Genomic DNA, 22,832 nt, shown 5'->3' with positions numbered 1-22,832 from the left:
CTGATATTTTATCATTTACAAACAGTTTGTAATTTTTCTGTATAACTTGAGGATTTAGTCCAGAGAATTATTTTTGTGGGCAATATAAAACTCTTCTGCGTTGGCCGGGAATCGAACCCGGGTCAACTGCTTGGAAGGCAGCTATGCTCACCACTATACCACCAACGCTTACATGTGCGGCACGCCGCACCTTCTCCTCATAAAAGTCACTAAGTCCTCGGTTTTTCCTGGATGTCTCATCTTGAGGCTCTGCTGAAATTAAAGATATTTTATGTTTTAAGTTCCTACAAAGAAAAAATCCACCGACCTCCGTGGTCTCCAGCTGAGCAGTGACGCTGCGTTCTCTCTTTATATGCTCTGCCATTCATAGTCGGATCCAGATGTGCTGTCTCTAGTTGTTCTCTTTATTCTCTTTAGAACTTGAAGATGTAGACTTATCCTCAGGGTTCCCACCTCGCCCATCACCATACGGGATAAATATTTTAATAGTTTTTGAAAATGTTTACGTTTATTATTATCTGTGATCTAGGTAAGAGGGGGGATGTGGGGGATGGTTTTTTATACTTTTGCAATCTTGTTTTGTATTGAAAGACCTCTGAGTACACAAACCCTAGACTTAATGTCTGTAACGCAAACTTCAAAGGGAATATGGTTTGAGGATAATCTTTCCTAGGAGGACAGGCTACATTCATCCCGATAAATTTCTCAGATGTTCAAAATGAAGTTGCACGCTCCAAGCCGACACAAGGTACTACTCTCTAGACCCAACGGTCTTCTTCTGACCCAACAGGCACATTCATCATGGAACCTGTAGGTTTTTGTTGGCTTGTTTGCTCTCTTTACTTATGATGCCCCTTTTTCCCAATGTTATCTTTCCCTCTCAACTTTAGTTTTTTGGCCAGAAAAGGGCGTGCGGTCAAAGAGCAGTTTCTTTTCTTACCGTATTTACATTCACCTGTTTATAAAGGGGCAAAAAAGGTGCAAATGCCCTCCAGGACTCGGAGCCCGTCATGTCAGACAGCATTGGAATCACAATTTCATCAAGTAAATTTTGAGCAAAATGTATTACACAAGTGCATTTAAGTAGGTACAAAGAGCGAATAACCAGAAAATGACTCCGCTATAATAAGTAACACGTGGCAACATTTACCAAGGAGCCGCGTCTATGGAATAAATATCCACTACCGAAATACCAGAAATAAAAACAGGCGCAACATTACAATTCCCAAAAAGTCTCCTGTGATTTAGGACTCTTCTGGTCAGAGAAGCCCAGACCACCGGCTGCCTCCTGCTGGACTATCATAATGTCTTCCGAAATTTCCAGGTTTCCTTTCAGGCCAGGGTTTTAGGGTCCACTACCAAAAGAGCCGAAGTGTGACCTGTCCTGGATACATTCTGAATATTGTGGCCAATGTCTTGTCCAATTATTTTCTTTGAACATATGTAAAAGTTTTTTCAGTAAATTACATGTCTGTTCTTATAGCCCACCTGACCCTCAGTAAACTCTCCGGCCTCCAAACAGCCCACTTAAGCAAGGGGGATTAGCTCAAATGGTAGAGCGCTCGCTTAGCATGCGAGAGGTAGCGGGATCGATGCCCGCATCTTCTAGAGCTTAAGTTGTCTTCATTTTTCATGAAAGGAAGGAAAAACATCTTGTCTTCCCGGGTCCGCCACACTCACATGCAAGTCTAGATAGCGTGCGCCCGTTGTACAGGCCAGCCTTCGATAGCTCAGCTGGTAGAGCGGAGGACTGTAGTCAAAAATTAGCGAATCCTTAGGCCATTGGCTTAACCACTTCCAGACCGTCCCCCCATTCCAAGAGCCATCATTTTGTCATTTTTCAGTCCATAGTCACATGAGGGCTTATTGTTTGCAGGACAAATTATACTTTGTAATGACCATTCAATATCCTGTACAATATTCTGGGAAGCTGGAAAAAAAATTCTGAATAAGATGGAATTGGAAAAAAAAATAAATAAAAAAACCCCATTTGCGCCAATTTCTTATGGGTTTAATTTGTACAGAATTTACTGTGTGGTATACTGTATATGACCTGTTACCTTTTTCCCCGCTACGCCGTTCGCCGTATGTGATAAATATTTTAATAGTTTGGGTGTTTTTTAGCGCCGGAGACCTAATGTGTTTATGTTTCCTTTTCTTTCTTTATTTTTATATGTGATTTAGGGAAAGGGGGTGATTAGAACTTTTATATTTTTTCAGTTTTTTTTGTACTTTAAAAATCTATTTTTACTTTTATTTTCAGACCCCTTAGAGACCTCGGCCTGATCGCTCACACCATACACTATACTAATGTATCGCAGTGTAGAGCGAAATCCATTCACTTCTAATAGAGCCATGCCAATGACAAGCTTGGGCGCCTTCAATAGACTCCCCACTGTCATGACAACCAATGAGCGCCCTCCCATGACGTTCCAAGGGCGCCAAATGGGAAAAGATGGCGGTGCATATGGCTCCTGCGCACTTTAGATGTTGCGGTCGCATTAGACCACGGCATCTAAAGTGGTAAGCTGTGATCGGTGTCGGCACTGATCACAACTCTTAGAGGTGGGTGTTGGCTGTATTATACACCCGGCATCCGCTGTGTCCAGAGGGTCCTGAGCCCCCTCCATACACCAATCACACTGAGTCACATACATGATGCCGCAGATAGCTTGGTCAATAGCAATCATGGGCTCTGTGTGGTTAGGGGCCAAGGTGACGCTTTGGGTTTCCGGCAATGAGATTGTGGGAACCAAGAAAAAGAAAGTAAAAAATGAATCATTTCGTAAAAAACTCTTTATAATTAAAAAAAAGCATAATGTACACAAAAATAAGGTAAACAAACATGTTAGGTGTCCCCATCTGTGTATAAGTCCGCGCTATCCAAAACTAGTGATATTTATCCCGTATAGAGAACAATAGAAAAGAAGTAAATACATAAAACCGCAATGTGCAAAATGATGTACTTTGGTCACCTTGACTGCCCTAAAAATAGCAATAAAAATTGACCAAAAAGTCATACTTACCAAAATTTGGTACCAATAAGATCTAGAACATGGTTTCCTTTTTAAGGCCCACTACAGAAAGAGCCACAAGTGTATGAGCGATCCTGGGCCACATTCTGAATTTCTTGTAAAAATTTTGGGATTTTTTTTTTTTACTCACAATTGTTTTCTTTGAACATATGGAAAATATTGCTTTCATCAAATGACATGTCTGTACTTATAGAAGGCCCGACCCTCAATAAACTCTCCTACTTCCATGCAAAAGGGGGATTAGCTCAAATGGTAGAGCGCTCGCTTCGCATGCGAGAGGTAGCGGGATCGATGCCCGCATCCTCCAGAGCCTAAGGTGGCTTCTTTTTCATGAAAGGAAGGAAAAACATCTTTGTTCTTGGGCCCGCCACGCGCACATGCAGGTCTAGATAGCGTGCGCCCGTTGAACAGGCCAGCCTTTGATAGCTCAGCTGGTAGAGCGGAGGACTGTAGTCAAAAATTAGCAATCCTTAGGTCGCTGGTTCGATTCCGGCTCGAAGGACCTTTTTGCTATCACATCACATTGGACCTTCCAAACTGACCGCAAGCATGTTCCCTGCCGCGCTCTTGGCTCTTCTTCTTCCTACTTCTATCTATAATGACTTTGTTTTCCAGAGATGTTTAGGTAGATTTAGTCCTCAGCAGTCCGAATTACTTTACATATTATCTCAATCTCCAGAACCCTGAAAGGTAAATGTCACCCGGTATAACCCAACTTTTCCAGGCTCCTGGACATAAAATCAGGCAAGGCCTTCTACAGTAGGAGAGTTGGGGATTGATGACTGTATAACTAGACTGGAGTTCTGCAGTCTGGGAAAGCTGGGTTAAAAGTTCTACAGGGCTGTGGTCGCCATTGCTGCTCCTCCATGTTGGTCTTCAGTCACATCAGTCAATCTGGATTTCACATTTGTAAAGGTCAGGGCTGGCGGAGATCATACAACGTGGTAAGACCGATCCGGCCTGCAGGGTCAGCTACTCTGACAGATCGCAACAGTCCACAACTGGACCATATGATCAAAGGATAGTAAAAGGTATAGAATGTGCATCGCAAATTTAGCTCCACCGACTTCTATGTTGACTCCGCCCATTCTCATTCATTTTGTGCCCCCACACAGTATAATGTTCCTACAGTCATCCCAACATTATATCCCCCCACAGTACAATGATCTCTTCCAAATGCCCCACAGTATGAAGTTGGAAGGGGGACACTAAACTGGGGGCAACTAGAGGCAAACATGTCACCCTCCAGTTTATGCCCCCCTTCATCTGCCACTAATATTTAACATACTGAAAACCCTGATACTTCCTCTCCTTCTCTGAGATTGTATCCAGTCCCTTCTCTTCTTAGACTATGGCAGGAGACCAGGAGACGAAGACCTTTATAGATCAGAAACTTGCAGGTTATTAGATTTTTTGGTCTCAACTCTCACGTAAATCCCTAATCCTTTTGTTTCAAGGGCAAATAAAAATATTCAAAAAAATTCCAAAATAATCTGCGTATTCTTATTGGCCTCATCCTGGACGGCTCCTCTTCTCCTCTTGTGACTCTGAGATGGCTCGGCCCAAGGCACGTGGAGACCTGTCTGTATCTCAGATCTGCAGGAAAACCTCAGGACGTGTTAATCGGAGTCGGTTGTCGGAGGTTTCAGGCTGAGCAGTGACTCCTCCGCTCTTACTTATCCTGATATTTTATCTTTAGTTGATAGAAACAGTTTGTAACTTTTCTCTATAACTTGAGGATTTAGTCCGGAGAATTATTTTTGTGGGCAATATAAAAGTCTTCTGCGTTGGCTGGGAATCGAACCCGGGTCAACTGCTTGGAAGGCAGCTATGCTCACCACTATACCACCAACGCTTGAATATGACGAGACTCCGCACCCTCTCCTCATAAACGTCACAAAATCCTTGGTTCTCCTGGACATCACATCTTGTTGGTCTCCTGAAAGATATTTTATGTTTTAAGTTCCTACAAAAAAGAGAAAAAAAAAAATCACCGACGTCAGTGATCTCACATCATACATGGTCACTGTGAATGACATGGGCAGGGCTGTACCAATACGATCATCTATACCTACGTCCTACACCAACACATTACAGAGTCTACCCCGGCCGATCCAGTACGAATGGAATAAACATGTGAAAAGCTGACCTCACAGTAGGGAAAATAAAAGGGAACCTTCTCATACCGGGAATCGAACCCGGGATCCTAACCACTAGACCATATGGAAGAGTTAGGAAAATCTCCTGAGCACGTCATCAGCACAAACACACCCGTAACAAGTCTGCGCCCGAACTGCTTTATTGTGCCAGGTATGTTAGGAGGGCATCCCAATAACGTCTCTTCATTCACTGGTACTGCCCTTTTAATGGTGACGAAGGTCTGAGCAGAACAGCAGATCCAGTATTTACATATGTGAAGCCAAACCTCTACCCCCGCCCAGTCCTTTGTGCCCCCATATAGTAACAATGTCCTCCTCTGTGTAATATACAGATATAGATCCTTCCTAGTGCCCCCTTATAGTATAATGCCCATTTTGTGGCCTTCACATGGTAGAATACTAAGCTCATGTTCTCACACAGTATAATGCCCCCCATAGTCTCCACACACACAGTATAATGCCCCCCATAGTCTCCACACACACAGTATAATGCCCCCCCATAGTCCCCACACACACAGTATAATGCCCCCCCCATAGTCCCCACACACACAGTATAATGTCCCCCCCATAGTCCCCACACACAGTATAATGCCCCCCCATAGTCCCCACACACACAGTATAATGCCCCCCCATAGTCCCCACACACACAGTATAATGCCCCCCCATAGTCCCCACACACACAGTATAATGCCCCCCCCATAGTCCCCACACACACAGTATAATGCCCCCCCATAGTCCCCACACACACAGTATAATGCCCCCCCCATAGTCCCCACACACACAGTATAATGCCCCCCCATAGTCCCCACACACAGTATAATGCCCCCCCATAGTCCCCACACACACAGTATAATGCCCCCCCATAGTCCCCACACACACAGTATAATGCCCCCCCATAGTCCCCACACACACAGTATAATGCCCCCCCATAGTCCCCACACACACAGTATAATGCCCCCCCATAGTCCCCACACACACAGTATAATGCCCCCCATAGTCCCCACACACAGTATAATGCCCCCCCATAGTCCCCACAAACACAGTATAATGCCCCCCCATAGTCCCCACACACACAGTATAATTCCCCCCCATAGTCCCCACACACAGTATAATGCCCCCCCCATAGTCCCCACACACACAGTATAATGCCCCCCGATAGTCCCCACACACACAGTATAATGCCCCCCCCATAGTCCCCACACACAGTATAATGCCCCCCATAGTCCCCACACACACAGTATAATGCCCCCCATAGTCCCCACACACACAGTATAATGCCCCCCATAGTCCCCACACACACAGTATAATGCCCCCCATAGTCCCCACACACACAGTATAATGCCCCCCATAGTCCCCACACACACAGTATAATGCCCCCCCCATAGTCCCCACACACACAGTATAATGCCCCCCATAGTCCCCACACACAGTATAATGCCCCCCCATAGTCCCCACACACACAGTATAATGCCCCCCCATAGTCCCCACACACACAGTATAATGCCCCCCCTGTCCCCACACACAGTATAATGCCCCCTATAGTCCCCACACACACAGTATAATGCCCCCCATAGTCCCCACACACAGTATAATGCCCCCCATAGTCCCCACACACAGTATAATGCCCCCTATAGTCCCCACACACAGTATAATGCCCCCCATAGTCCCCACACACAGTATAATGCCCCCCATAGTCCCCACACACAGTATAATGCCCCCTATAGTCCCCACACACAGTATAATGCCCCCCATAGTCCCCACACACAGTATAATGCCCCCCATAGTTCCCACACACAGTATAATGCTCTTCCTAGTCCCCACAAACACAGTATAATGCTCCCCCAGTCCCCACACACAGTATAATGCCCCCCATAGTCCCCACACAATGTAATGCCCCCCATAGTCCCCACACACAGTATAATGCCCCCCATAGTTCCCACACACACAGTAAAATGCCCCCCATAGTCCCCACACACAGTATAATGCCCCCCATAGTCCCCACACACACAGTATAATGCCCCCCATTGTCCCCACACAATGTAATGCCCCCCATAGTCCCCACACACAGTATAATGCCCCCCATAGTTCCCACACACACAGTAAAATGCCCCCCATAGTCCCCACACACAGTATAATGCCCCCCATAGTTCCCACACACACAGTATAATGCCCCCCATAGTCCCCACACACACAGTATAATGCCCCCCATAGTTCTCGCACACAGTATAATGCCCCCCATAGTTCCCACACACACAGTATAATGCCCCCCATAGTCCCCACACACGCAGTATAATGCCCCCATAGTCCCCCCACACACAGTATAATGCCCCCCATAGTCCCCACACACGCAGTATAATGCCCCCCATAGTCCCCACACACGCAGTATAATGCCCCCATAGTCCCCCCACACACAGTATAATGTCCCCCATAGTCCCCACACACGCAGTATAATGCCCCCCATAGTCCCCACACACGCAGTATAATGCCCCCATAGTCCCCCCACACACAGTATAATGCCCCCCATAGTCCCCACACAATGTAATGCCCCCCATAGTTCTCACACACAGTATAATGGCCCCTTCAATGCTCAAGCCTAGTGTGATGCCCCCTTAGTTCCATAATATTAATTTATAGTATATTATATATGATATATCACATATAATAGATGACAGTATATATTAAATTATAGTAGATTATATCACATTATGTTACATTACAGCACCTAACATTATAATCAAATTGTCTACCAAAATTACAGAATATTCTATCACAGGTTATAACATTTCATTAAATTACAGTATATGGCTTTATGTCACAGTACAGAATATAGCAACGTATAATTACTAGAGATGAGCGAACACTAAAATGTTCGAGGTTCGAAATTCGATTCGAACAGCTGCTCAATGTTCGAGTGTTCGAATGGGTTTCGAACCCCATTATAGTCTATGGGGAACATAAACTCTTTAAGGGGGAAACCCAAATCCGTGTCTGGAGGGTCACTAAGTCCACTATGACACCCCAGGAAATGATACCAACACCCTGGAATGACACTGGGACAGCAGGGGAAGCATGTCTGGGGGCATAAAAGTCACTTTATTTCATGGAAATCCCTGTCAGTTTGCGATTTTCGCAAGCTAACTTTTCCCCATAGAAATGCATTGGCCAGTGCTGATTGGCCAGAGTACGGAACTCGACCAATCAGCGCTGGCTCTGCTGGAGGAGGCGGAGTCTAAGATCGCTCCACACCAGTCTCCATTCAGGTCCGACCTTAGACTCCGCCTCCTCCGGCAGAGCCAGCGCTGATTGGCCGAAGGCTGGCCAATGCATTCCTATGCGAATGCAGAGACTTAGCAGTGCTGAGTCAGTTTTGCTCAACTACACATCTGATGCACACTCGGCACTGCTACATCAGATGTAGCAATCTGATGTAGCAGAGCCGAGGGTGCACTAGAACCCCTGTGCAAACTCAGTTCACGCTAATAGAATGCATTGGCCAGCGCTGATTGGCCAATGCATTCTATTAGCCCGATGAAGTAGAGCTGAATGTGTGTGCTAAGCACACACATTCAGCACTGCTTCATCACGCCAATACAATGCATTAGCCAGTGCTGATTGGCCAGAGTACGGAATTCGGCCAATCAGCGCTGGCTCTGCTGGAGGAGGCGGAGTCTAAGGTCGGACCTGAATGGAGACTGGTGTGGAGCGATCTTAGACTCCGCCTCCTCCAGCAGAGCCAGCGCTGATTGGTCGAGTTCCGTACTCTGGCCAATCAGCGCTGGCCAATGCATCCCTATGGGAAAAAGTTTATCTCACAAAAATCACAATTACACACCCGATAGAGCCCCAAAAAGTTATTTTTAATAACATTCCCCCCTAAATAAAGGTTATCCCTAGCTATCCCTGCCTGTACAGCTATCCCTGTCTCATAGTCACAAAGTTCACATTCTCATATGACCCGGATTTGAAATCCACTATTCGTCTAAAATGGAGGTCACCTGATTTCGGCAGCCAATGACTTTTTCCAATTTTTTTCAATGCCCCCGGTGTCGTAGTTCCTGTCCCACCTCCCCTGCGCTGTTATTGGTGCAAAAAAGGCGCCAGGGAAGGTGGGAGGGGAATCGAATTTTGGCGCACTTTACCACGCGGTGTTTGATTCGATTCGAACATGGCGAACACCCTGATATCCGATCGAACATGTGTTCGATAGAACACTGTTCGCTCATCTCTAATAATTACTATCTCATTATATAATGATGGCGTATAATGTTATATATAGTGCATGACAGTATATTATACCACAGGAGACTGTTACATTCTATCACTAGAATTATTACAGTATATAATATAATGGTATATATAGTACATGACAGTATTATTATATAGAGATTACAGTAATGTTATTATATACATCATATACATATATATATACATCGTATATAAATAATTCGCAGCCAGTAACAAAACGTCCTTCGAGCCGGAATCGAACCAGCGACCTAAGGATGCCTGCTCTCCGCTACAGTCCTCCGCTCTACCAGCTGAGCTATCGAAGGATCTGCCGAGCTCAGCCCGCGCCGCTGCCCATGTGGGACACAGAGATAACCACGCCCACTTCTCTCCGGCTCTGTCATTACTTAGGTCAGACTCCATGGAAACATGACATCACTCCCCGCCCCAAACTCACAGCGAGGCGAGGAACGCGACGGTGGATTTCAAACTCAAATGAGCCGCAGCCTTACACAGGGAACGTGCGGAGGACCAATCAGAGCGCGGCTTGTTGTCGTCCGGCCCGGAGAGGAGCTGAGGGGGGTTTGTTTGGGTTACGAGGCTCAGCTGTGAGAGACGAGGTGTGAACGGAGCCCGAGACCCAGGTACGTGACGGAGACAGGGGGGTATATATATATATATATATATATATATGTGTGTGTGGGTATATACCGTGTAACGTACGTCATATATACTGTAGTATAGAATACATGTCCTGTACACTGGAGCTGTATACTATATATACTGGGGGAGTATAGTATATACTGTAGGTATATATTGTATACTCCCCCCATATATATATATATATAGTATATAGCTCCAGTGTATATGATGAGTATTTTCTAGTAAATAGATTATAGATTACATGTCCTATACACAGAGGGGAGGTATATACTATAGAGTACATGGGATATAGCCACTATAGAGTATATACAATGCAGGAGGAGGCTGCTGACGTCACACATGTACATTATATATACATGTGTACATATATATAACATCAGGGCAGACTCCAAGCCTCCCTCTGGGCATCACTAGAGGTACACTACCCAAAGGTAGCCCCTTAGAGCCTTATTGTACAGCAATAGTGGAAGCACTTTTGCGCCATCTTGTGGTAAGGCCCGTTGTCTGATCCAATGACGCCTATAGTCATTGACAGGACTGGAGTCTAGGGGCGGGGCTTATTCTGAGTCTGTGGAGCGGTGTGCGGTGTCTGTAGCGCCACCTGTGGTCTCCCCCCAATACATCAAGGAAACCACCGAGCTCAATCTCACCAGGTTCTGTCTCCACACCAAGTCCTGCATAACCCTGGCCAGTGGTGAGGTGGTAGTACACCAGTATGGACACAAGGGGGCGTGTGAGGCTGACTGACCTCAGAGACTCTGATCCTGTGAGCTCATTCCCCTAATAATCCATCCCCCTAGATCCTGTACATGGGAGAATAGAGGAGGGGGAGGTGCTGAGTGGGGGCTGTACCCGGGTTATAGGGTCACTGCCTTATGCTGCTTCAGTATAGCGCCCCCTATTTTGTGTATTATGACATTACGGCTAAGGCCCCAAGGAGCGAATGGCTGCGAAAAGACCGAGGTGGAAACTAGGTATAAGTGGCATGTCGCGACTCTCGGAAAGCATGCGGGTGTCTGCAATGTGCCGAGGGGATTAGCCGGAGTCCCAGTCACCGTGCAGGAAATGTAAAACGCTGCGGATTTGGCCAAGGGGTCTCTGCCACAACCAGTATACTGTGTGTCTATAATGTGGGGCCCCGGCCTAAAGGAATTCTCCTCTGTAACCATCTTATATTCTAAGACTACAGGGACCCCCAGAGATCACAGGGTGGGCGGGGTCAGGCTTGCACACCATTCCTCTATACACATGGGCGGTCCTAACAGTGGGGGCCTCAGACACTTGTGCTTTATTGCCACCTGTGTGTGCTCCATTGCCATGTCATGTATGACCATCTGTATATGTGCACACGTGTGTGATTGTCATATGTGCTCTCTGTATCTTCTAGAATCTCAGAAAATGAGCCGCCTGGTTGTCGCCATTGTGTGGTGATGGAGGTCCGCAGCGGGGGGCTACTGTTCAGCTCCAAGTTTGATTCCGCAAATTTAGCTCGGGTGGAGAAAGTGGAGAGGTCAGATGGAGAAGGAGACACATCTAGCAGCAATGGAGGCAGCGGAGCCGGGACCGGAGGCTCCTCACCTGCTCCTGACTATGAGTTCAATGTCTGGACTAAGCCGGACTGTGCGGAGACGGAGTATGAGAATGGGAACAGGTGCATGATGGTTACCAGAGACATGGGAGGCTGGGAGGCACAGGGAGGCTGGAGGCCTGGGACGTGTGGCAAGGGGAGGCTGGTGGCTTGAGACGTGTGGTACGGGGAGGCTGGTGGCCCCGACATGTGATAGAGGGAGGCTGAAAACCTGGGACATGTGGCAAGGGGAGGCTGGTGGCCTTGGATGTGTGGTACAGGGAGGCTGAAGGCCTGGGACGTGTGGTACAGGGAGGCTGGAGGCCTGGGACGTGTGGTACAGGGAGGCTGGGGGCCTGGGACGTGTGGTACAGGGAGGCTGGTGGCCTTGGATGTGTGGTACAGGGAGGCTGAAGGCCTGGGACGTGTGGTACGGGGAGGCTGGAGGCCTGGGACGTGTGGTACGGGGAGGCTGGAGGCCTGGGACGTGTGGTACGGGGAGGCTGGAGGCCTGGGACGTGTGGTACGGGGAGGCTGGAGGCCTGGGACGTGTGGTACGGGGAGGCTGGAGGCCTGGGACGTGTGGTACGGGGAGGCTGGAGGCCTGGGACGTGTGGTACGGGGAGGCTGGAGGCCTGGGACGTGTGGTACGGGGAGGCTGGAGGCCTGGGACGTGTGGTACGGGGAGGCTGGAGGCCTGGGACGTGTGGTACGGGGAGGCTGGAGGCCTGGGACGTGTGGTACGGGGAGGCTGGAGGCCTGGGACGTGTGGTACGGGGAGGCTGGAGGCCTGGGACGTTTGGTACGGGGAGGCTGGAGGCCTGGGACGTGTGGTACGGGGAGGCTGGAGGCCTGGGACGTGTGGTACGGGGAGGCTGGAGGCCTGGGACGTGTGGTACGGGGAGGCTGGAGGCCTGGGACGTGTGGTACGGGGAGGCTGGAGGCCTGGGACGTGTAGTACGGGGAGGCTGGAGGCCTGGGACGTGTGGTACGGGGAGGCTGGAGGCCTGGGACGTGTGGTACGGGGAGGCTGGAGGCCTGGGACGTGTGGTACGGGGAGGCTGGAGGCCTGGGACGTGTGGTACGGGTAGGCTGGAGGCCTGGGACGTGTGGTACGGGGAGGCTGGAGGCCTGGGACGTGTGGTACGGGGAGGCTGGAGGCCTGGGACGTGTGGTACGGGGAGGCTGGAGGCCTGGGAAGTGTGGTACGGGGAGGCTGGAGGCCTGGGACGTGTGGTACGGGGAGGCTGGAGGCCTGGGACGTGTGGTACGGGGAGGCTGGAGGCCTGGGTCGTGTGGTACGGGGAGGCTGGAGGCCTGGGACGTGTGGTACGGGGAGGCTGGAGGCCTGGGACGTGTGGCAAGGGGAGGCTGGAGGCCTGGGACGTGTGGCAAGGGGAGGCTGCAGGCCTGGGACGTGTGGCAAGGGGAGGCTGGAGGCCTGGGACGTGTGGCAAGGGGAGGCTGGAGGCCTGGGACGTGTGGCAAGGGGAGGCTGGAGGCCTGGGACGTGTGGCACGGGGAGGCTGGAGGCCTGGGACGTGTGGCACGGGGAGGCTGGAGGCCTGGGACGTGTGGCAAGGGGAGGCTGGAGGCCTGGGACGTGTGGCAAGGGGAGGCTGGAGGCCTGGGACGTGTGGCAAGGGGAGGCTGGAGGCCTGGGACGTGTGGCAAGGGGAGGCTGGAGGCCTGGGACGTGTGGCACGGGGAGGCTGGAGGCCTGGGATGTGTGGCAAGGGGAGGCTGGAGGCTTGGGATTTGTGGCAAGGGGAGGCTGGTGGCTTGGGATGTGTGGTACAGGGAGGTTGGAGGCCTGAGGTATGTGGCGTGGGGAGGTTGGAGGCCTGGGACGTGAGGCACAGGGACGCTGAAGTCTTGGGGACGTGTTCTGGCAAGGCAGACTCTCCTTAAGAACATCCTGACGCTCCGCCTTCTCGCCGCAGGTCCTGGTTTTATTTCAGTGTGAGGGGCGGAGCTCCAGGGAAACTCATTAAAATCAACATCATGAACATGAACAAACAGAGCAAACTCTATAGCCAGGGCATGGCGCCATTCGTCCGCACGGTCCCCATCCGATCACGCTGGGAACGTGTCCGCGACCGGCCCTCCTTCCAGGTACGTGTCACTATATTCATTATATACAGTATCCTCCTTCTCCTCTACCTCACACCCAGGGGCGGGGCTGTGACAACCTATACTGTCCAGGACCCTCCTCACCACCTTCTTCTCTCTACAGATGGTGGACAACCAGTTCATCCTGTCATTCGTCCACCGCTTCCTGGACTGCCGCGGTGCCACCACCTACTTTGCCTTCTGCTTTCCTTTCTCTTACGAGGAGAGTCAGGAGCTGCTGGCCGGGCTGGACGACCGATTCACCGACAGCAAGCTCATGTCTCCTGGCAGGTAACCCATCCCCTGCAACATGGCAGGACTGGACATTGGGTGCTGGTGTCTTGTGTGGGCATTATTCTCTCCGCCAATTAATGGGTCTGATATTAGTCACTCCTTCTCCAGAGCTGAGGGTTTGTTACCAGGGAATCTGTAGAAGATCTAGAGAGATGTAGGTGTGAGAGGGGTCAGCGGCCCAGCCATGTGGCTATTATATCTCTCTGGTCCAGCCATGTGGCTATTCTATCTCTGCTATATCCTCTGCAGCAGCCCCCCAGACGCCATCTACTACCAGCGGGAGCTGCTGTGTCACTCCCTGGAGGGGCTTCGTGTCGACCTTCTCACCATCAGCTCTTGCCATGGGATGATGGAGGAACGAGAGAGCAGACTAGACAAGCTGTTCCCGGATCTCTCCTGTCCACGGCCGTTCCGCTTCAGTGGGAAGAGGGTGAGTAGACATCGGGGTGATACAACTCTTATCCCCTCCCCCATCAGTGTGACCCGACCTGAACTTCTCATTCTGTCCTGCCACCATTCACAGGTCTTCTTCCTGAGCAGCCGCGTTCACCCAGGTGAGACGCCCTCCAGCTTCGTCTTCAACGGCTTCTTGGAATTTATCCTGAGGCAGGACGACCCCCGAGCGGCCATGCTGAGGCGCATGTATGTCTTCAAGCTCATTCCCATGCTGAACCCTGACGGAGTGGTGAGGGGACATTACAGGCAAGTATTGGAGGTCTGGGACTCTCCTTTGGATTATGGCAGCCCATCTCCATTTGCGGTTCTGATGTCTTGGTAGTAGATTGCGCCCCCTCTGCACATAGTTGGAATCTCTGAACTACATGGCGGGGGTCTTCCGCGCTGACAGCTCTGACCAGCTTGTTCCTTATCTCACAGGACAGATACCCGGGGTGTAAACCTGAATCGGCAGTATCTTGCCCCAGACTTTGAGCTTCACCCATCAGTTTATGGAGCAAAATCCGTTCTCCTCTACCACCATGTCCATAACCGCGTCCGCCCTGGCGATCCTGATTGGAGGAATTCTACCACTGTCTCCTCCTCTAACCCTGCACTCCGACCAAAGACTTCAAATCATTCCCCGCCGCCACAGCGCCACACAGAGGACGACTTGTCCGACATGGAGAAGACAAATAACCTGTTAAACAGTATGGGCAGGGAAGGTCCATTTGTAGCATCTCAGGGCCTCGCACAAGAAACCACCATCTTGCCTGAGCATGAGGACTTCATCAGGGAAAAGGAAGTTTGGGCCTTGGGGCAGGACCTCAAGGCTGAAGTGGGTGAGTCCCGATTGGACGGTGATAGCAACAATGAGCTCATGTCTTCTATTCCCCCTCAGGAAAGTGGAATTGCCTTCTATGTTGACCTTCACGGTCACGCTTCTAAAAGAGGCTGCTTCATGTATGGGAACTACTTCACCGACGAGAACGACCAGGTATGAACAAGCTGCTAGAAACCTATTACTGCCCCTATAGAAAGATATGAAGGATGCTTGAGTATTCAGCAAAATCGACTGGGGCTGGGCAGTGTGTTCTCTGACTGTCTAAGCCTTCATACATCATGTCCTATCAGTTTTTCTGCTGCTAATAATCACATTATGGATATAACATATTTTGCATTTCTCTCTGGGGTGCAATGTACAATACAAAATAGTCTGCCCCTCTCCTATCCATTATTACTACTACTGGTTTCATTATATGTAATTCTCCAAGGGGTAATTTAATATGGCAAAAAAATTGCTAAGAAAAGCCCAAGTGACCATAATATAGCAGATACAAGAACACTGGACTGCAAATACAGGGTATGATGCAACTAAAAACAAATCTGAGTACAGTCAGTAAAGCTGCTTATTGTCTGTGATTAACATCCCGTCCTCAATAACACAAAGAGCTAATCAGAAGTAGATATACTCTCCATACATTCCCTGTGAGAAGATGTAGACTCCTCTCTGTGCAGTGTAAAAAAATTGGGTGCACACCTAGAAAGGCTATGAAGAGAAACCTGCCCCCCCCCCTTCTATAATAATGCCCCTATGTACAAGAATATAACTACTATAATACTACTCCTATGTACAAGAATATAACTACTATAATACTACTCCTATGTACAAGAATATAACTACTATAATACTGCTCCTATATACAAGAATATAACTACTATAATACTACTCCTATGTACAAGAATATAACTACTATAATACTGCTCCTATATACAAGAATATAACTACTATAATACTACTCCTATGTACAAGAATATAACTACTATAATACTGCTCCTATGTACAAGAATATAACTACTATAATACTACTCCTATGTACAAGAATATAACTACTATAATACTGCTCCTATGTACAAGAATATAACTACTATAATACTGCTCCTATGTACAAGAATATAACTACTATAATACTGCTCCTATGTACAAGAATATAACTACTATAATACTGCTCCTATGTACAAGAATATAACTACTATAATACTACTCCTATGTACAAGAATATAACTACTATAATACTACTCCTATGTACAAGAATATAACTACTATAATACTACTCCTATGTACAAGAATATAACTACTATAATACTGCTCCTATATACAAGAATATAACTACTATAATACTGCTCCTATGTACAAGAATATAACTACTATAATACTACTCCTATGTACAAGAATATAACTACTATAATACTGCTCCTATGTACATGAATATAACTACTATAATACTACTCCTATGTACAAGAATATAACTACTATAATACTACTCCTATGTACAAGAATATAACTACTATAATACTACTCCTATGTACAAGAATATAACTACTATAATACTACTCCTATGTACAAGAATATAGCTACTATAATACTACTCCTATGTACAAGAATATAACTACTATAATACTACTCCTATGTACAAGAATATAACTACTATAATACTACTCCTATGTACAAGAATATAACTACTATAATACTACTCCTATGTACAAGAATATAACTACTATAATACTACTCCTATGTACAAGAATATAACTACTATAATACTGCTCCTATATACAAGAATATGACTACTATAATACTACCTCCTATGTACAAGAATATAACTACTATAATACTACCTCCTATGTACAAGAATATAACTACTATAATACTGCTCCTATGTACAAGAATATAACTACTATAATACTGCTCCTATGTACAAGAATATAACTACTATAATACTGCTCCTATATACAAGAATATAACTACTATAATACTACTCCTATCTACAAGAATATACAGTCCTATGAAAAAGTTTGGGCACCCCTATTAATCTTAATCATTTTTAGTTCTAAATATTATATATATGGTGTTTATAACAGCCATTTCAGTTTGATATATCTAATAACTGATGGACACAGTAATATTTCAGGATTGAAATGAGGTTTATTGTACTAACAGAAAATGTGCAATATGCATTAAACCAAAATTTGACTGGTGCAAAAGTATGGGCACCCTTATCATTTTATTGATTTGAATTCCCCTAACTACTTTTTACTGACTTACTGAAGCACAAAATTGGTTTTGTAACCTCAGTGAGCTTTGAACTTCATAGCCAGATGTATCCAATCATGAGAAAAGGTATTTAAGGTGGCCAATTGCAAGTTGTTCTCCTATTTGAATCTCCTCTGAAGAGTGGCATCATGGGCTACTCAAAACAACTCTCAAATGATCTGAAAACAAAGATTGTTCAACATAGTTGTTCAGGGGAAGGATACAAAAAGTTGTCTCAGAGATTTAACCTGTCAGTTTCCACTGTGAGGAACATAGTAAGGAAATGGAAGACCACAGGGACAGTTCTTGTTAAGCCCAGAAGTGGCAGGCCAAGAAAAATATCAGAAAGGCAGAGAAGAAGAATGGTGAGAACAGTCAAGGACAATCCACAGACCACCTCCAAAGAGCTGCAGCATCATCTTGCTGCAGATGGTGTCACTGTGCATCGGTCAACTATACAGCGCACTTTGCACAAATAGAAGCTGTATGGGAGAGTGATGAGAAAGAAGCCGTTTCTGCAAGCACACCACAAACAGAGTCGCCTGAGGTATGCAGAAGCACATTTGGACAAGCCAGCTTCATTTTGGAAGAAGGTCCTGTGGACTGATGAAACAAAGATTGAGTTGTTTGGTCATACAAAAAGGCGTTATGCATGGCGTCCAAAAAAAACAGCATTACAAGAAAAACACATGCTACCCACTGTAAAATTTGGTGGAGGTTCCATCATGCTTTGGGGCTGTGTGGCCAATGCCGGCACCGGGAATCTTGTTAAAGTTGAGGGTCGCATGGATTCCACTCAGTATCAGCAGATTCTTCAGAATAATGTTCAAGAATCAGTGACGAAGTTGAAGTTACGCCGGGGATGGATATTTCAGCAAGACAATGATCCAAAACACCGCTCCAAATCCTCAGGCATTCATGCAGAGGAACAATTACAATGTTCTGGAATGGCCATCCCAGTCCCCAGACCTGAATATCATTGAACATCTGTGGGATGATTGGAAGCGGGCTGTCCATGCTCGGCCACCATCACACTGAACTGAACTTGAATTATTTTGTAAAGAGGAATGGTCCAAAATACCTTCATCCAGGATCCAGGAACTGATTAAAAGCTACAGGAGGCGACTAGAGGCTGTTATCTTTGCAAAAGGAGGATCTACTAAATATTAATGTCACTTTTCTGTTGAGGTGCCCATACTTTTGCACCAGTCAAATTTTGGTTTAATGCATATTGCACATTTTCTGTTAGTACAATAAACCTCATTTCAATCCTGAAATATTACTGTGTCCATCAGTTATTAGATATATCAAACTGAAATGGCTGTTGCAAACACCAAAATATTTAGAACAAAAAATGATTAAGATTAATAGGGGTGCCCAAACTTTTTCATAGGACTGTAACTACTATAATACTACTCCTATGTACAAGAATATAACTACTATAATACTACCTCCTATGTACAAGAATATAACTACTATAATACTACCTCCTATGTACAAGAATATAACTACTATAATACTGCTCCTATGTACAAGAATATAACTACTATAATACTACCTCATATGTACAAGAATATAACTACTATAATACTACTCCTATGTACAAGAATATAACTACTATAATACTACCTCCTATGTACAAGAATATAACTACTATAATACTACCTCCTATGTACAAGAATATAACTACTATAATACTGCTCCTATGTACAAGAATATAACTACTATAATACTACCTCCTATGTACAAGAATATAACTACTATAATACTACCCCCTATGTACAAGAATATAACTACTATAATACTACTCCTATGTACAAGAATATAAACTACTATAATACTACTCCGATGTATAAGAATATAACTACTAGAATACTACTCCTATGTACAAGAATATAACTACTATAATACTGCTCCTATGTACAAGAATATAACTACTATAATACTACTCCTATGTACAAGAATATAACTACTATAATACTACTCCGATGTACAAGAATATAACTACTATAATACTACTCCTATGTATAAGAATATAACTACTATAATACTACTCCTATGTATAAGAATATAACTACTATAATACTACCTCCTATGTACAAGAATATAACTACTATAATACTACTCCTATGTATAAGAATATAACTACTATAATACTACCTCCTATGTACAAGAATATAACTACTATAATACTACTCCTATCTACAAGAATATAACTACTATAATACTGCTCCTATGTACAAGAATATAACTACTATAATACTGCTCCTATGTACAAGAATATAACTACTATAATACTACCTCCTATGTACAAGAATATAACTACTATAATACTACCCCCTATGTACAAGAATATAACTACTATAATACTACTCCTATGTACAAGAATATAACTACTATAATACTACTCCTATGTACAAGAATATAACTACTATAATACTGCTCCTATGTACAAGAATATAACTACTATAATACTACTCCTATGTACAAGAATATAACTACTATAATACTGCTCCTATGTACAAGAATATAACTACTATAATACTACCTCCTATGTACAAGAATATAACTACTATAATACTGCTCCTATGTACAAGAATATAACTACTATAATACTACCCCCTATGTACAAGAATATAACTACTAGAATACTACTCCTATGTACAAGAATATAACTACTATAATACTACTCCTATGTACAAGAATATAAACTACTATAATACTGCTCCTATGTACAAGAATATAACTACTAGAATACTACTCCTATGTACAAGAATATAACTACTATAATACTGCTCCTATGTACAAGAATATAACTACTATAATACTACTCCTATGTACAAGAATATAACTACTATAATACTACTCCGATGTATAAGAATATAACTACTATAATACTACCTCATATGTACAAGAATATAACTACTATAATACTACTCCTATGTACAAGAATATAACTACTATAATACTACTCCTATGTACAAGAATATAACTACTATAATACTACCTCCTATGTACAAGAATATAACTACTATAATACTGCTCCTATGTACAAGAATATAACTACTATAATACTGCTCCTATGTACAAGAATATAACTACTATAATACTACTCCTATGTACAAGAATATAACTACTATAATACTACCCCCTATGTATAAGAATATAACTACTATAATACTGCTCCTATGTACAAGAATATAACTACTATAATACTACTCCTATGTACAAGAATATAACTACTATAATACTACTCCTATGTACAAGAATATAACTACTATAATACTACCTCCTATGTACAAGAATATAACTACTATAATACTGCTCCTATGTACAAGAATATAACTACTATAATACTACTCCTATGTACAAGAATATAACTACTATAATACTACTCCTATGTACAAGAATATAAACTACTATAATACTGCTCCTATGTACAAGAATATAACTACTAGAATACTACTCCTATGTACAAGAATATAACTACTATAATACTGCTCCTATGTACAAGAATATAACTACTATAATACTACTCCTATGTACAAGAATATAACTACTATAATACTACTCCGATGTATAAGAATATAACTACTATAATACTACCTCATATGTACAAGAATATAACTACTATAATACTACTCCTATGTACAAGAATATAACTACTATAATACTACTCCTATGTACAAGAATATAACTACTATAATACTACTCCTATGTACAAGAATATAACTACTATAATACTACTCCTATGTACAAGAATATAAACTACTATAATACTGCTCCTATGTACAAGAATATAACTACTAGAATACTACTCCTATGTACAAGAATATAACTACTATAATACTGCTCCTATGTACAAGAATATAACTACTATAATACTACTCCTATGTACAAGAATATAACTACTATAATACTACTCCGATGTATAAGAATATAACTACTATAATACTACCTCATATGTACAAGAATATAACTACTATAATACTACTCCTATGTACAAGAATATAACTACTATAATACTACTCCTATGTACAAGAATATAACTACTATAATACTACTCCTATGTACAAGAATATAACTACTATAATACTGCTCCTATGTACAAGAATATAACTACTATAATACTACTCCTATGTACAAGAATATAACTACTATAATACTACTCCTATGTACAAGAATATAACTACTATAATACTACTCCTATGTACAAGAATATAACTACTATAATACTACTCCTATGTACAAGAATATAACTACTATAATACTACCTCCTATGTACAAGAATATAACTACTATAATACTGCTCCTATGTACAAGAATATAACTACTATAATACTACTCCTATGTACAAGAATATAACTACTATAATACTGCTCCTATGTACAAGAATATAACTACTATAATACTACTCCTATGTACAAGAATATAACTACTATAATACTACTCCTATGTACAAGAATATAACTACTATAATACTACTCCTATGTACAAGAATATAACTACTATAATACTACTCCTATGTACAAGAATATAACTACTATAATACTACTCCTATGTACAAGAATATAACTACTATAATACTACTCCTATGTACAAGAATATAACTACTATAATAAAAATTCACTGATTTCAAACAAATGTGTGTATATTAGAAAGTTCACAGAGGGACAAATGACACTATCTGCCCAAAAAAATAAACACCTAAAATCCTTGAGCGGCGGTCCTGCCAGCGGTCAGCACACCACACCGCTATCATGTGTTACAGTGTTAAGCTGTTTATTTTGTGAATTGAGAAAAGGACCCCTGATGACTCTTTTTAATAGAAGAAACGCTGCGTAGGGTCATAAATTCCCAGTTAGTCAGTGGACTTATCATCCAGTTCAGCAGTTGTAAGGTGACCTGACTGTCAGTGCCTCTCTCCTCTCTGTTGGCGTGGCAATAGGCCAGTAACCTCAGAGGGGGGGGAGTGATTTGCTGGCAGTTCATGCTTTGGGTCCTGTTCACAAGTTGCTGTTTGGAAAAAAGCCACTGTGGTTTATTAGGGAGTGAGGGTTTCAATATCCTATAGGGCATATATAGGTGTATATACAATTGCCCCTCCCTAGTTATTTCTTCACTTTTGTATGGACTGAACAGGTGGAACACAATCATTTTGTTTTACTTTTTGGATTGGTTTTAAAGGATATCAATAAAAGTTAAATTTTATGTGTTTATTTTTTTGGGCAGATAACTACTATAATACTACT

The 22,832-nt window shown here is 44.1% G+C and overlaps 1 protein-coding gene and 5 non-coding genes across 6 annotated transcripts in view; 3 read left to right on the top strand and 3 right to left on the bottom strand.

Annotated features, from left to right (window-relative positions):
• Nucleotides 1-96: 96 nt before the first annotated feature.
• Nucleotides 97-168, bottom strand: TRNAG-UCC (transfer RNA glycine (anticodon UCC)). The gene has a single exon. It is a non-coding gene; the product is annotated as a tRNA-Gly (tRNA).
• Nucleotides 169-3,269: 3,101 nt separating this feature from the next.
• Nucleotides 3,270-3,342, top strand: TRNAA-CGC (transfer RNA alanine (anticodon CGC)). Its single transcript has one exon. It is a non-coding gene; the product is annotated as a tRNA-Ala (tRNA).
• A 109-nt stretch (nt 3,343-3,451) lies between these two features.
• On the top strand, nt 3,452-3,537 carry TRNAY-GUA (transfer RNA tyrosine (anticodon GUA)). Its single transcript is given in 2 exon segments — nt 3,452-3,488; nt 3,502-3,537. It is a non-coding gene; the product is annotated as a tRNA-Tyr (tRNA).
• Nucleotides 3,538-4,818: 1,281 nt separating this feature from the next.
• TRNAG-UCC (transfer RNA glycine (anticodon UCC)) lies at nt 4,819-4,890 on the bottom strand. The gene has a single exon. It is a non-coding gene; the product is annotated as a tRNA-Gly (tRNA).
• A 4,769-nt stretch (nt 4,891-9,659) lies between these two features.
• TRNAY-GUA (transfer RNA tyrosine (anticodon GUA)) lies at nt 9,660-9,744 on the bottom strand. Its single transcript is given in 2 exon segments — nt 9,660-9,695; nt 9,708-9,744. It is a non-coding gene; the product is annotated as a tRNA-Tyr (tRNA).
• Nucleotides 9,745-9,971: 227 nt separating this feature from the next.
• Nucleotides 9,972-22,832, top strand: part of AGBL5 (AGBL carboxypeptidase 5) — a 30,535-nt gene continuing 17,674 nt past the window's right edge. The window contains exons 1-7 of the mRNA XM_075261432.1: nt 9,972-10,062; nt 11,469-11,732; nt 13,592-13,763; nt 13,885-14,051; nt 14,304-14,484; nt 14,578-14,756; nt 14,931-15,486. Coding sequence (XP_075117533.1) covers nt 11,512-11,732; nt 13,592-13,763; nt 13,885-14,051; nt 14,304-14,484; nt 14,578-14,756; nt 14,931-15,486 — 1,476 coding nt within the window. The 5' untranslated portion in view covers nt 9,972-10,062; nt 11,469-11,511. The remainder of the gene's footprint in view (nt 10,063-11,468; nt 11,733-13,591; nt 13,764-13,884; nt 14,052-14,303; nt 14,485-14,577; nt 14,757-14,930; nt 15,487-22,832) is intronic.

This window comes from Leptodactylus fuscus, unplaced genomic scaffold (assembly GCF_031893055.1).
Source record: "Leptodactylus fuscus isolate aLepFus1 unplaced genomic scaffold, aLepFus1.hap2 HAP2_SCAFFOLD_131, whole genome shotgun sequence".
NCBI classification, from domain to species: Eukaryota; Metazoa; Chordata; class Amphibia; order Anura; family Leptodactylidae; genus Leptodactylus; species Leptodactylus fuscus.
This window is presented reverse-complemented; position numbering and strand designations above follow the sequence as displayed.